The 15,750-nt window shown below is 39.7% G+C and overlaps 1 protein-coding gene and 1 pseudogene across 11 annotated transcripts in view; both read right to left on the reverse strand.

Moving 5' to 3' along the window:
• The window catches only part of L2HGDH (L-2-hydroxyglutarate dehydrogenase), a 71,405-nt gene that overhangs the window by 38,792 nt on the left and 16,863 nt on the right, over positions 1-15,750 (reverse strand). For 8 of the 11 annotated variants that reach the window (XM_084980960.1, XM_001926818.6, XM_021101450.2 and 5 more), the window contains 2 exons: positions 8,137-8,299; positions 6,520-6,554 (listed from right to left, as the gene is read on the reverse strand). In XM_084980960.1, coding sequence (XP_084837086.1) covers positions 6,520-6,554; positions 8,137-8,299 — 198 coding nt within the window. Of the gene's footprint in view, positions 1-513; positions 649-6,519; positions 6,555-8,136; positions 8,782-12,136; positions 15,721-15,750 lie in introns of those variants that run through there. The other 3 variants (XR_014818365.1, XR_014818366.1, XM_084980987.1) reach the window with 2 other exon arrangements.
• On the reverse strand, positions 655-5,881 carry LOC102160041 (histone PARylation factor 1 pseudogene; annotated as a pseudogene).

Here is a 15,750-nt window from a genome sequence, read left to right on the forward strand (position 1 = left end):
GCTACAGCTCAGATTCAACCCCCAGCCTGGGAACCTCCATATGCCAAAGGTGCAGCCCTAAAAAGACAAAAGACAAAAAAAAAAAAAAAAAAAAAAAAAACAAAAAACTGTCATAAGTCTCTGAAATTAGTTTATGCTATCCATGAAACAATAAATTCAGCAGCACATTAATTTCATGTCCAAAACGGAAATTTTGAATTTCCAATGAGTGATATATTTGTTCAATCATAATTTCTTCAAAAATAAACTATGTATCTCTATTGCCATTTCATAAGTGAAAAATACTTTCCCCATATGCAATCTATAAATCTTTAGTTTGCAATCCTCTCCCAAAAGTTTATCTTAAAAATTCCTTTTAACCTGTCATAAAAGCATATTCAACTTGGTAAGTTGACTCAAAATTTAAAATTCGATTATTTAACTGTACGAAGGGGAAAATGCCAAAATAAAAAGCAACTATAGCAACTGTGAGTTAAATATGTATCCAATGGTTTCCCATAGGCCCCTGCATACCTTGCCATACTCTAGTGAAAATATTCCTTAGATGAGGGCAGGGGCAGAAACAGGCTTTCAGTCCTTTTTTTTTTTTTTTTTTTAGCTTTATAAAAGTTTTTAGTAAATGTTTCCATCAGTTTATTTTAGGTATTCCTTAAAAAGAAAAAAATCACAGGTTTAATGCTAATACTTTAAAATAATGTACACCAAAGAAAGCCAACTCTCACTCATGCTACAAGTTGGTCTATATTCTCTTTACTTTTGTTCGACAGATAATCTTCAATAATTTCTACAAAGGGATTTCTCTTCGACAGAGTACATGCACAAAGTGAAAGTGGCCAGCAACTTTATGAAAATAATCCGAACCGTACCAAGAGAAGCCCATTGCTACTTAAGCCCCTCCCCTAGTCACATTCATCACTAACAAACTCCACAAAAGTCATTATTTCTTGAATGAGCAAAAGGTTTAATCTCTCCTCGTGACTTGGTGCTTAAATAATTGTCTGGAAAATTCTCTTGAAGTTGGTATCTGTTTTAGAGAGCTCTTTATATCCAATATCGTTTTAATCTACTGGGACAACCAAGCCTGCACCATGAAGTCTGTTATGGTTTTATCTCCATGTTTCAGCTTCATGGTTCTTTGTTCCAATGAGTAATCCAGTTCTCTGGCTACTTCCTTAAGCTTTTCATCTATATTTTTCAAGAGACTAGTTTTCTTTTTATCTGTTACTTAAGTTTTTTCATCAATAATAATTTGACTGCAGCAAACACTTTATCTCCATTTTGACCAATTACACAATTTTTCCTTGCTTCATCTATACAAAAATATACAGGAAGTTCATCAGGAGACTCCCTGAAATACATGGGGAACAGAGTTTTCTTAGCTCCAATATTAGTGGTCTGGAACTCAGGAGGGTCACAGTAAAATCTCCAGTGAAAGTTAAAATCAGGCTTGCTGATTTTTTGTTCATTATATTTTCTAGCAAGAGTATTGTAAAGGCCCACTCACTAATCGAAGCCCAGGCCTTGCAGAAAAGTGAAATCAGCTGCCTTCCCAGGATCAAATTCTTTACAGAAGTTTCAGAAGTGATAGATCTTCAGGCAGAGAAAGCTTATAATGAGTTTCAATTTTTTTTTCTTTCTAAAGTCACTGGAGACATCAGCTTCACAGGATTTACTCTTCACCTCAATTGTTTTTTCACACTGCTGCCCCTCCCCACCAGGTCTGCACTTCCACCGCTACTGACCATTCTGCTTTTTAATGCTTTTTTGAATGGAGACCTGGTTGCTCTGCTAGGTGACCCAGCAGCTCTGATGATAATCAAAGTGTGTGGCCAACAGCAATGTTTTATGGAGACTCTGATAGGTCCCTATAGGTGGAATCACAGCACAAAACCTTAGGATTTGGGAAGAAAGTCATACCACCCTCTGGAGGTAATTATCCTCCTTTTGAGAAAGTGCTTCTGCCTTTGACTCAACACTTGACTACAGGTCACCAAGTTACCATGTGAACTACTCATAATGAACCAGGTATTGTCTGAGACACCAAGCTGCAAAACTGGGTGTGTACACAAAGCACTCTGTCATCCAAAAGAAATAGAATATTCAAGATTAGGGTTGTATGGTCCTGCAGGCACATAAAAGTGGCTCAGATCCCCATGTCCTCTACTCCTGCTAAATGACCTCCTCCTCTCAAACTGCCCCATGAACATTCTCTATGATCAGCTGACCAAGAAGAAAAAAAATCAAGCCTGGTTTACAAATGGTTCTGCACAACATTCTGGCACTTCTAATGGCTATAGCACCAGATCTGCACTCAAGAGTGGCCTGAAGGACTGTGGTGAAAGGAAACCTTCCCAGTGGGCAGAACTCTGAATGTCATACTTGGTTATCCCCCCTAGAAGAAGGGATGGCTAGAGGGGTGGATCTACACTGCTTCATGTGCAGTGACTTAATGCTTTGGCTGGATGGTCAGAAAAAGGAGCTCTGGAGAAAAGACATGTGAATGGACCTCTCCAAAGAGGCTCAGATAAGAAAGATATCTGAGTTTCATGTGAATGCTCATGGCAGAGTGATCGTGGAAGAGGAAGATTTTAATAATCAGTAGACAGGATGACCTGCTCTGTGGATATTAGCTAGCCTCTTTCCCCGGGCACCTCTGTCCTCACCTGATGGCCTCATGAACAAAATGGTTATGGCAGTAAGAAAGTTCAGCAACATGGACTGACTAGAGCTGATCTGTTTACAGCCACTGCTGAATGCTCAATCTGCCAAGAGCACAGATCAACAGAGCCACTCATATGGTCCCTGGACCACTTCAATTAAAAACAAAAGGCAGCATTCAGTCCTTACTGGAACAGACTTGCTCTGCATATACATCTGTCTTTCCTGCCTACAATGTTTCTGTGAAAACTGCCATCCACGAACTTATGGGATGCCTTATTCACTCTTACTGTATTTTACCAGAAGCATTACTTCTGACCAGAGAATTTATTTTACAGGAAATGAAGTGTAACAATAGGTTCATGCTTGTGGAATGCACTGATTTTACCATTTTCCTCACCATCCCGAAGCTGCTGGGTGACCAAAAAGTAGAATGGGCTTTTGAAGATCCAATAAAAGCACTAGCTGCCTGGCAACATCTACAGGGCTGGAACAATGTCTTCTAGGGTTCTCTACATGCTCTAAACCAGTGACTAATCTATGGGGTTGTTTCTCCCATTGACAGGATTCACAGGGCTAGAAATCAAGAAGAAGAAATATGAGTAGCTCCTTACTGTTACAATAATCCACTAGTGAAACTTTTGTTTCCTATCCCTCCAACTTTCGGCTCTGATGGTCTAGAGGTTATAGTTCCCAAGGGGGAAATGCTTCCAGTAGAGAATAAGCAATGGTTCCATTAAGCTGGAAATTGATATGGACACACCTGACTATTTGGGGTTCCTCTTACCTGTGAATCAATAGGAGACGGGATTACTATACCAAATGGGGTCCTGACTCACAAGGAGAAATGGAGTTGCTAGCACACAGAAGGCGTGGGGATGAGGAAAAGGAGCATGTCTGGAATGCAGTTCTCCCAAGATACGTCTTAGTTTCCCCAAGTATTATTTATTTATTTTATTTTATTTTTTCATTATGCCTGGTTTACAGTGTTCTGCCACTTTTCTACTGTACAGCATGGTGACCCAGTTACACATACAGGTTACAATCTTTTTTCTCACATTATCATGCTCCATTGTAAGTGACTAGACATAGTTGCCAGTGCTATACAGCGGGATCTCATTGCTTATCCATTCCAAAGGCAATAGTCTGTACCTATTAACCCCAAGTTTCCAATTCATTCCACTCCCTTCACCTCAGCAACCACAAGTCTATTCTCCAAGTCCATGATTTTCTTTTCTGTGGAAAGGTTCATTTGTGCCGTGTATTAGATTCCAGACATAAGTGATATCATATAGTATTTGTCTTTCTCTTTCTGACTTACTTCACTCAGTATAAGAGTCTCTAGTTCCATCCATGTTGCTGTACATGGCATTATTTTATTCTTTTTATAGCTAAGTAGTATTCCATTGTGTATATATATACCACATCTTCCTGATTCAATAATCTGTCAATGGACATTTAGGCTGTTTCCATGTCTTGGCTATTGTGAATAGTGCTGCAGTGAACATGCAGGTGCACGTGTCTTTTTCAAGGAAAGTTTTGTCCAGATATATGCCCAGGAGTGGGATTGCTGAGTCATATAGTAGTTCTATGTATAGTTTTCTAAGGTATCGCCATACTGTTTTCCACAGTGGTTGTACCAATTTACATCACCACCAACAGTGCAGAAGGGTTCCCTTTTCTCCACACCCTCTCCAGCATTTGTTATTTGTAGACCCATGTATTATTATAAAAGTTAATGGAAACTACCACAGCCCCAAACAGGCAGGGATGCTAATGGCACAGACAGTTCAGGAAAGAAAGTCTGAGTTACCCCACCAGACTAGGAACCATGACCAGCTGAGATGCCTGCCAAGGGCAAAGGGACTATGGAATGAGTAGTGGAAGAAGTAAATTATAAATATCAGCTATGACCACATGATTGACAGAAATGAAGAGTGTAGTAGCTATCAGTACGTCCTCCTTACTTTGAAATAAATATACTTGTCTATATATTACCCAATTCTTTCTTTATCCTCATTGTTATGGACTGAATTGTGTCCTTCCCAAATTCACACATTGAAGCCCTAACTCCCAATGAGAATGTATTTGGAGACAGAGCCTTTAGGAAGGTAATTAAGGTTAAATGAGGTCACAAAAGTGGAGCCCTAATCTAATAGGGCTGGTGACCTTATAGGAAAAAGAGATACCAGGGATTGCTCTCTCCTGCCCTTTCTCTGCATGTGTACATACCTATGAGGGCAGAGGGAAAAGGCAGTCATCCACAAAGCCGAGAAGAGAGACCTCACTAGAAACCAACCCTGATGGTATCTTGATCTTAGATTTCTAGAACTGTGAAAAACTAAATTTCTGTAGTTCAAGTCACCCACACTATGGCACTCTGTTACGGCAGCCCAAGACCACCAGCACACCCGTCTCTGTCATGTCCCCATTAATTAACACAGGGTTTCTCAACTTCAGGACTATTGACATTTGGGCCAGATACCTCTTTGTTGCAGGGGCCTGTCTCTTGCATTGTAGGATGTTTATCAGCATCCCTGGCACCTACCCACCAAAGGCCAGGAGCACTGCCTGCTCCCATCAGTTGTGACAATAAAATTATCTCCAGGCATTGCCAAGTGTCTCCTAGGGGGCAAAATCACCTCCAGTTGAAAACTACTGATTTAATATAAGATGCTTAAATAGTGGTTAACTCATATCTCAGAATTTAAGTTATAGGATCTCCAAGGGAGAGTATGACTCAGCTAGGAAAGAAAGGAACATTAATGATCAATAACGTGGACTTCGTATCTTCTTCAGAGAGTAAGCACCCCTTCGGGTGTATGAAAGATTTGTCATACCTTGTGGATGGAAGCATAATTTTTCTATTGTCTTTATTTGGAAGTTAAATGCAGTTACAAGAGGTGTGAATGGATGCCAGGTTGAAAAGGGATAGATTGCAGAGGGTTATACTGTGTCAACTTGGTTAAGCTGGGAATAATGCTTCCCAAATATGGTTCCACCTTAAAGCTGACCAAACAGGAAGTGCATATGATTTTGGCAGACAGAAGTAAAGCAGCAGACACTGTTCTCTGAAGGTCATACTAGTCCAATGAAGTGACAAACACTCACTGCCAGGTAAATTATGGTTCCATATTCAGCTCGCTTCCTAACTACTGACCGCCACTAACCAAGTGCTGCCCCAGCCCACACTTGGGTATGGAGAGAAGCAAGAGCTCCCCATATCTCCTCATAAGCTTCCTGTTTGCAGCCCCACTTCAGCAGCTGGACACACTGGGCTTCTCAGACTGGCTGGAGATGCCTCCAATATATCAACTTCCCCAGATCCTTTCAAAATTGTGTAAGGCCTAATTCTTATAATAAATTCTACCACACTCATTAAACACCACCACACTCTGGACTAGACTCTAATGGTTCAGTGAACACAGAGCTAATGTAATGTCTCTATGCCATTCAATAATTCTTGTTTTAGACTATGAGACAATAAAGGAAAGCAGTCCACCTCTCTCTGCACAACCTGTTCCCCCCTGCCCCACAAAGTCTTCTAATTACTAGAGTTAATAAGTTAATGTAGAGAAGTAGACGGAGCAATAAGACATCTATCCATTTTTATTACTCCAAGTGCTTGCAGTCCTATTCTTTGCTGCCACAATCATTTTATGAAGACATTTCCAAGTTGAAACCCTCTTAGAATGAAAGTTGTTCCATTAACCTTAAAGAATTTCTCGCAAAATAACATTTACATTAGACAAACTTCATTCAGTGACATAATATACAAAACTATGGTTAATTCAACTTCTTAAGAAAGAAGACAAAATGACAGTAAAGTAGCTGAAAGTAGTTTTGCTTAAGAATCTTTACCTTAGTATTCCTTATAACAATCGGGTATTTCATCCCTGAAAGAAAATTAGTGAAATAATTACGGTTAGGAAAAAATGCCTCTATTAATTGCAATATTATACTAGTAATAAATTTAAAGGATTGTCTTCTGTGACATGATTGCCCCCCACTTTTCATTCTAAAGCTTTTTACCAAGTAACAAGATTGAACTAGGTCATATCTGACAATATATAAAACTCTGGCATGTTTTTTTAGCGTATTTTCTTTTAATTCATTTAATCTCCGCTTATAAAACATTCCCCATATCAGCTCTAACACAGGCAGTCCCACTTTTCTCTGAACTGCAATCCTAGAAAACATGTTGTAGGATGGATCATCATAAATCATTATGTATTTTTCCATAGACTAAAGCTATGGCACTTGTTGTCCAAGTGTTAGTTACATGAATCCTTGCAGATACTTGGTTGTGTAGAGAGGCAAGAGTTATGACAACACAAAATTTCCAATAATAAACCATTTATAAAATTAGTTTCCAATCAGACACATGGGATCTCAAGGACCTATAAAGCATATAGACAGCAGTAAGTAATATATTCTACTTGCTTATAAATTTGATTGATTATGCTACCTACTTAATCTCAATTATTTAACAATTTTGCTCATCTTAGAATTTAGAAGGACTCTGGGAGAATGACTCAGATAGCCCAGATCTCTTAAAAAATGTGTTATGAAGAATGAACTGAGCACTATTTTTTTCCCCTCCTCAAAGTTCCCAGTAGGAAATCTAAGGCTTACAAACTAATTCATTTGGTTTAAAAAAAAAAAAAAAATTGTCCCCAAAGCAAAACAAAACGCACTCTAAGTACAGGCATATGGGGGTATGGTAGTTCAGAATGGCTGAGTCATGTCCTATAGCCACACAGTTTGATTCAGTAAGATGGGTGATGCTAAAATCTGCATTTTTTTTTTTTTTTTGCTGTACCTGTGGCATATGGACGTTCCCAGGCCAGGGACTGAACCTGCGCTGCCGCAGAGACAATGCCATAACCTGCTGCATAACAGGTATTTTTTAATGAGCATCCCCAAGGGATTCTGACTCTAACCCACTGGATAGGGAAGTGTTTGGAGGCTACTTTGCCATGAACAGCCTTGGGGTTGTAGCACCAGTCAGAAGTGTCCCACCAGGACCTGATTCTATCAGCACAAGACTCACTAGCAGTCCCAGTTCTCCTATGTTCAGTCTCACCTTCAGCCCTTCTGCACCTGCCTCCCACTTTGCACCCTTCTCTAGTCTAGCTCCTGGTGGCCCTCTTATCAGCACTACCCTAGCCAAAAAACAGTCCCGTTTTTTCAGAAGTCGACTTGGAGTTCCTGCTGTGGCTCAGTGGTTAACAAACCCGAGCAGTATGCATGAGGATTCTGGTTTGATCCTGGCCTTGCTCAGTGGGTTAAGGATATGGTGTTGCCATGCTATGGCTGTAGTGTAGGCCAGCAGCTGCAGCTCCAATTTGACCCCTAGCCTGGGAACTTCCATATGCCATTGGTCTGGCCCTAAAAAGACCAAAAAAAAGAAAAAAAGAAAAAAAAGAAAAAAAGAAGTCAATTCAAATATTCAAAAGAAAAACAAGGAAAGCTTACCATCTTTATGTCTTGAAGGGCTTTCTTTAGCCATTTCAATATCTTCTACTTCAAAACTGGTCAAAACAGAGCCACCTGCTTCTTGGAAATCCTGGGCAAATGACAAAGCCACCTGCCGATAGTCCACAATGCCAGTATATGGACAATCAATAGCCATTAGACCCTAGGACAGGGTTGTGGAAAAGTCAAGACAATACAATTAAAATCACTGAGGATAGATTGTTCAATAAATTTGATTTTTGGCTGAATCTGTTTACTATTTATATTGATGGATAACACACATTAGCCTTTTCTGGCAAACATGATAGTCTTAAAGAAAAATGAAAGCTTGCTCCATTCAGTGCCTAAATTTGATATTGCATAAAGATACAATTTGTCTAACAGATAAAAGAAATAATACTAGCTAAATAAGAAACCCTCTACAGTTAGAAAACAATTTTCCTCCTTAGAGGAGTTAATTTTGCTAGGCTCTTCCAGCTGCTACAATGAGGTGTTTTTAAAAATACTTTTATTAAAGTATAATCGATTTGCAATGTGCCAATTTCTGCTTTACAGCAAAGTGACTCATACATATATATATATATATTTTTTAAATATGATTTTCCATCATGATCTATCCCAGGAGACTGGATATAATTCCCAGTGCTATACAGTAGGACCTCATTGTTTATCCATTCTAAATGTAATAGCTTGCATCTACTAACACCAAACTCCCAGTCCATCCCACTCCCTCTCCCTCCCCCTTGGCAACCATAAGTCTATTCTCTATGTCTGTGAGTGTGTTGGTGTTTTATAGATAGGTTTATTTGTGCCACATACAATGAGTTTTTCAGTTTTATTTATTCCTCACCAAATGTGATTCTGATTCATATTTGATTCTGAGTCAAATTCTGTTTCACCAATTATATTTTAAATAAACTGCACTGAGATTTTCCCAGTAGTATATATGTGTCATGCACACTCAATGAGAACTCAGACTTGTTCACAATGTTTGCAAAGTGTTGATTCGATTTGCTGCAGACTCCTATCTTTAAGGCTACAAATACTGAATGGAAATTTGATGTGTTTAATCAGACTTTCTCTTCAGGTAATATGAGAAATTAACAGTCTAGGTCTTTTATTGCTATGTTGGGGTGGGTGTGTGTTTTGCCACTCAAAACACATTTATTTATTTTTATTTTTTTATCTTTTTGCTATTTCTTTGGGCCGCTCCCATGGCATATGGAGGTTCCCAGGCTAGGGGTCCAATCAGAGCTGTAGCCCCCGGCCTACACCACAGCCACAGCAACGCAGGATCCAAGCCGCGTCTGCAACCTACACCACAGCTCATGGCAAGCCGGATCCTTAACCCACTGAGCAAGGGCAGGGACAGAACCCGCAACCTCATGGTTCCTAGTCGGATTCGTTAACCACTGCGCCACGACGGGAACTCCTCAAAACACATTTAAACTCTATAGATAAATGACTTACAACCATACCTATTTAATTTTTTAGAATAACACTGAATGTGCATTAGCTTTTTCTAATTCTGAAGAAAAAGATACAAGCAGAATTTCACACACTAGGTATTGACTATATTTTTGTGAATCCTTGGTAATGGCACCATTTTCTGTTGCCTTATTGTATGTAAGGGTATATTGGTTCTCCCATTCAATTTCCCCTAATGGGTAGTCTGGTTCCCAGGATAACTAATGCCCAGAAATCGAGTGCGACTGGTAAATGCTGCCATTCTTCTGTGTGGCCAGCCTAGCACTGCTGTTGAAGTTTTAAAATGACATCTTGTAATATTATCTTTTCCATTTCTTTCTACTTAAATTTTTTTTACTGAAATATACCATAATAAAGAATGCAGAGATTAAGTACAATGTGATGTATTTTGAAGTATTTAAATACAATGATGTATTTATGTACTCATGGTATGTTGATACTATTATTTTATTTTATTTTTATTTATTTATTTTTGCTTTTTAGGGCTGCACCTGCAGTATATGGAAGTTCCCAGGCTAGGGGTTGAATCAGAGCTTCAGCTGCTGGCCACAGCAACAGCAATGCAGGATCCCAGTTGGTCTGCAACCTACCCCAAAGCTCATGGCAACACTAGGTCATTAACCCACCTAGGAAGGCCAGGGATAGAACCTGCATCCTCATGGATTTTAATCAGGTTCATAACCTGCTGAACCACAACAGGAACTCTGATAATATTATTTTAAATATCTCATTCTAGAGTTCCCACTGTGGCACATGGGGATCGATGGTGTCTCTGCAGCGGCAGGGATGTAGGTTTGATCCCCTGCCTGGTGCAGTGGGTTAAGGATCCAGCACTGCCACAGCTGTGGCACAGGTTCAACTCCAGCTTGGATTTGATCCCTGGCCCAGATCTCCATATGCCACGGGTGAGCCAAAAATAAATAAATAAATACATAAATTCTCATTCTGAGTTTACTACTCCACCCTCACCCCAGTACATTTACATGTTTGGCCTTTAAAGCTTTTGACTCTGACTTTGCCACTCATCCCTGATCAGTGCTTCCAAATGGCCAGATGCCACTAAGGGTGAAGGCTCACAAAACTCCCCACAGTCTCTTTTCACAAATTGAATGCAGTATTTGGCAAACTTCCTCATTTTCCTGACAGCCTTGCTTCTAGAATATGAGAGCATTTGCCAAGAGGAGGAAATCATTCCTTCTGTTTCAATACAGTAGATACATATAAGATTCTATATTAGAACCTAAGAGTGTCTGAAATCCCCATATTCACAGATCACTAGATATAATTCAACTTCAACCTAGACATAGTATTTAGGGTACAATAACTTTGGAAGATAACTTAGGATAATACTAAGAGTTTAGTCATAAAAAAACTTTCTTTTTTAAAAATATTTTATTTATTTATTTTATTGTCTTTTAAGGGCCACATCTGTGGCATATAGAGGTTCCCAGCCTAGGGGTAGAATTGGAGCTGTAGCCACTGGCCTATACTACAGCCACAGCAATACAGGATCCGAGCCACATCTGCAACCTGCATCACAGCCCATGGCAATGCTGGATCCTTAACCCACTGAGTGAGGCCAGGAATCGAACCTGAGTCCCCATGGATGCTAGTCATATTCGTTTCCACTGAGCCACGGTGGGGAACTCCCAACAAAAAACTTTCTTACATACCATAAAACTGCGTGACAAGTATGATAACAGAGGGGTAAAAACATGCTGTAGAAATGCTTCCTATCAATAGTTTTTAAAATCCCAAGTATCCTCCTTATTCATCTTATACTCCTATAACCCAGCACATGCCTGACACACAGAAGGCATTCAAATATTTACTGACTGAACCTTTGGGGGCTGTCTTAAAACATACTAGATTTCCCCCACTCTAGACCTTCCCTAACAGGTCTCCCTTCTCCTTCCCTTTCTAGTCTTGGCTGTGACCTTCCTCACAATTTAGTGGTATGTGTACATGGGGGGAAGGTGAAGAGAGTCACTGCTGTTGAGCAGTCTCAATCCAATCCTCAGGTCCAGGGCAGGGCTGGGGGACAAGCTGGTGGCATGTCAGCCTGCAGGCTGGGCATGTACAGCCCAGGTTAGCAGGTCAGAGTTTGAAACCTGAGGTCATGGCAGATCAGGTAACTGGAAAAGAACCAGGCAAACAGGACACGGAAAGTCAGGGGTTACAAGTCAGTCAGGATAGAGGAACAGAGGAATGTGGGGCTGACCAACGCTGTTAAAGAAAAGGCATAGCTAAAGTTAGAGGAAGCAGTCAGGATTTAACCACAGAGAATGCTCTCAAGAGCTATCGTTAAAGGTCAAAGTTTATAGACACAGTTAAAATTTTTCCAACATGGGAGGAGAGGGAGTGGGATGGACTGGGAGTTTGGGGTTAGTAGATACAAACCATTACATTTAGAATGGATAAACAGTAAGGTCCTACTGTATAGCACAAGGAACTATATCCAATCTCTTGAGAAAAAGAATGTGCATATATATATTATATATAACTGAGTCACTTTGCTGTACAGCAGAAATTGACAGAACATTGTAAATTAACTAAAATAATTTTTTTTTTAATTTTCCAAGATACTCCCCTAGGGGCTCTTAATTTTCTTCTTAAAGAGATCTGATCCAAGAAGCCCTTTTAGAGTTCCCCTGATAAACTGTTTCTTTCTGGAGGGCCCGAAAGAAACAGAAGTGGTCCTGAACCATGGAAGTTTGGCCACCCATTCCTGGTAGTGGTGGTCAAGTTGGGGGAAAAGGGAGGAATTTACTCAAGGAACCTTTATGAAATAACGAGAGCATATTTTCCACTATATATTGCCACCCCTAAATAATCTAGATATTGATAATCATAATGTGATATTCTGTAAAGAAGATCACTACTGCAGAGGTCTCAGACAAAAACAGGAAAGTTACATGATTTATTTGTCTTTCAAGGGGAGGGGTCACCCCTGAGAAGAGTTTCCTAGATTCTTGGACTAAGCTAAAAGCTCTCCTTTACATAGGTACAAGATGGTATCAGTTCTATCAGCATTATTATCACTGTATTAAAATTCTATCTTGGAGTTCCCATCGTAGTGCTGTGGAAACGAATCTGACTAGGAACCATCAGGTTGCGGGTTGGATCCCTGGCCTTGCTCAGTGGGTTAAGGATCTGGCATTGCTGTGAGCTGTGGTGTAGGTCGAAGACGCAGCTCGGATCCCGTGTTGCTGTGTCTGTAGCTCCGATTAGACTCCTAGCCTGGGAACCTCCATATGCCACTGGTGCGGCCCTAAAAAGACAAAAAGACAAAAAAAAAAAATTATATCTTCTGCCACACTATAACTTCCTTCAGGATGATGGTCATGTCTTTCTCATCCTCATAACTGCAGCATTTGGCACAGAGTAAAGAAGAAAATGTTGGTCAAACTGAACAGAAAAAACAGTATCAGTTCTCTGTCAGATCTGGGAGGAAGCGACTCTTCAGGAGTTGTGTGACCTTGGGAAATTACTTTAACCAGTTTCTTCACTTATAAGACACAAAAATATATGTAGATACATAATCTGGTTATCTATATACACACACTTCATCTACCTCATTCTAATAGGTGTGAGGGTCTCATGGTCAGGTGCACAGAACAGTATCCAGCCTCATCCTTAACCTTTCTGGTGCATGGAAAGTTGTTCTCTTGTTTACTTTTTTCATTTTTGGCTGCACCCGTGGCATGTGGCAGTTCCCAGGCCAGGGATCAAACCTGAGCCATATCACTAACCAGAACCACAGCAGTGACAATGCCAGATCCTTAACCCACTGTACTACCATGGAACTCCTGTTGTTGTTGTTGTTTTTAACAGTAAGGCATGTTATAAAGAACCATAGATTCCTATTTCTACTTTTTTCTGTCTTTAAAACCCCTCACAAGGATACACAAAAGAAAATGATTATTGTTCCAACTGATTAGCTGGAATCTTTCAAATCCCCCAGATTTCAGTACCACCATGAAACCAATAATCCTCTTTTCCAAACTCCACAATCAATACTGTTTTTACATCATGACCAAATCTACAGTGGGGTCAGAGGCTCACATGTCCTGCTTTCATTTTGAACCAATCTTAAAGTTCAAAGAAGAAAAGCTTCTCATTAGCACATAAAAATAGAAATACACCTTTTGGAGGAGGTTATAAATTCTTTTATTCTCAAATGGCAAGGTAATACTTGATAGAGATCAATTAGATTCTGACATCTTAGCTTTATAACCAAATCCCATCAAAGTCACATAAAGCTATAAAACAGCAACATGTCCAGCTGTTTTATAGTTAGGAAGCACTCAATAGTTTTTGAAAGCACTTCATAGATAAGGGACGGGAAGTGAGTTTAAATTCTTCTTTTTTTTTTTTTAAGTAGACTTGATTTTTTTTTAGAGCAGTTTTGGATTCACAGAAAAATTGTCCAGAAGATACACAGATTTCCCATGTATTTCCTGCCCCCATATATGCACAGCCTCCTAATCTCTTTACTTGAATAGTATTATTTGTTCCCTTTAAGTATGGCATCAGTATAAACAATCAGTTCTGCTATAGACTGAATGTCTGTGTGGCCACAAAAATCCGTATTTGAAACCTAATCCCCAATGTGATGGTATTTGGAGGTGGGGTTTCTGAGAAACAATCAGGACACGAGGATGGATCCCTCATGAATGGGATTAGTGCCTTCACAGAAGAGACTCCAGAGAGCTCCCTCAGCCCAAATGCCATGTGAGCACACAGCTAGAAGATGGTTGTCTGTGAACCAGGAAGTAGGTCTTCACCGGACATAAAATCTTTCCGAATCTTGATCTCAGATGCCCAGCCTCTAGAACTGTGAGAAATAAACTTCTGACATTTAAAAGCTACCTGGTCTACAGTATTTGGTTGTATTAGCCCCAACTGACTAAGACAAGCTCTTATGAGTCATTCACAGCTCTGGTTTTAAGATATCCTAGGATACATCTATAAAATTTTTAAATAGCCTATTTTACTCAACCAAGGAATTGATACAGCTTAAAGGAAATAAACAGAGTAACATAATGAATTACAAGCAAAGCATGAGCAAAGAGGGAAAATATAAACCAGGAGGAAAAAAAAAAAAACAAACTGAGTTATATTAACAGAAAAGTTCCCAAGTATCTCAAATGAAACTAATTTGAATTCACTAGAATTTCTGCTTAAATAAGCACAAAATAATATCTACCAATTCTTGAGGAGTAGCATATGCTGGATTCCTTATACATACTACTGTATTTAATTCTCAGAACAACTTCATTTTACAAACGAGGAGTCTGAGGTTTAGAAAAATTTTAATCCACTCCAAGTCAGCAGCTGTTAAATAGGCAAATAAAAGATTTAAATTTATGGGAATTCCCATTGTGGCTCAGTGGAAATGAATACAACTAGTATCCATGAAGATACAGGTTCAATCCCTGGCCTCGCTCAGTGGGTTGGGGATTTGGCATTGTTGTGAGTTGTGGTGTAGGTCACAGACATGGCTCAGATCCAGTGTTGCTGTGGCTGTGGTGTAGGCCAGCAGCTGTAGCTTTCATTTGACCCCTAGCCTGGGAACTTCCATATGCTGAGGGAACACCCCTAAAAATAAAAAAGCAAAAAAAAAAATTTTTAATTTATGTCTGTTTTCTCAACCACCACATTCTGCTGGCTCACCTTATATCAGATTCTACTTTATGAGGAAAAAAAGACAATATAGTGAAATGGAACAAAGAATAGTATGTCAAAATTCCCTGAAGTCTAGAAATTACTGACCTACGACATACTAAAGTATCAGAAAGAAATCAAGTATTCTATACTTGGTGGTATAGTGGTGAACAAAGCTGCCTTCCAAAAATAAAGTATAGGAGTTCCTATTGTGGCACAGAGGAAACAAACCCAACTAGGAACCATGAAGTTGCAGGTTCAAAACCTGGCCTCGCTCAGTGGGTTAAGGATCCTGTGCTGCCGTGAGCTGTAGCATAGGTCGCAGATTAAGCCAATCCCTCGTTGCTGTGCCTGTGGCATAGGATGGCAGCTGTAGGTCTGATTTGACCCCTAGACTGGGAACCTCCATATGCCGCAGGTGTAGCCCCCCCAAAAATAAATAAAATAAAATGAAATATA

Source organism: Sus scrofa, chromosome 1, assembly GCF_054392235.1.
Source record: "Sus scrofa isolate SSC_HxYL_T2T_F1_AM1 chromosome 1, Sscrofa_HxYL_maternal_Yorkshire_Landrace_v2.0, whole genome shotgun sequence".
Taxonomy (NCBI): Eukaryota; Metazoa; Chordata; class Mammalia; order Artiodactyla; family Suidae; genus Sus; species Sus scrofa.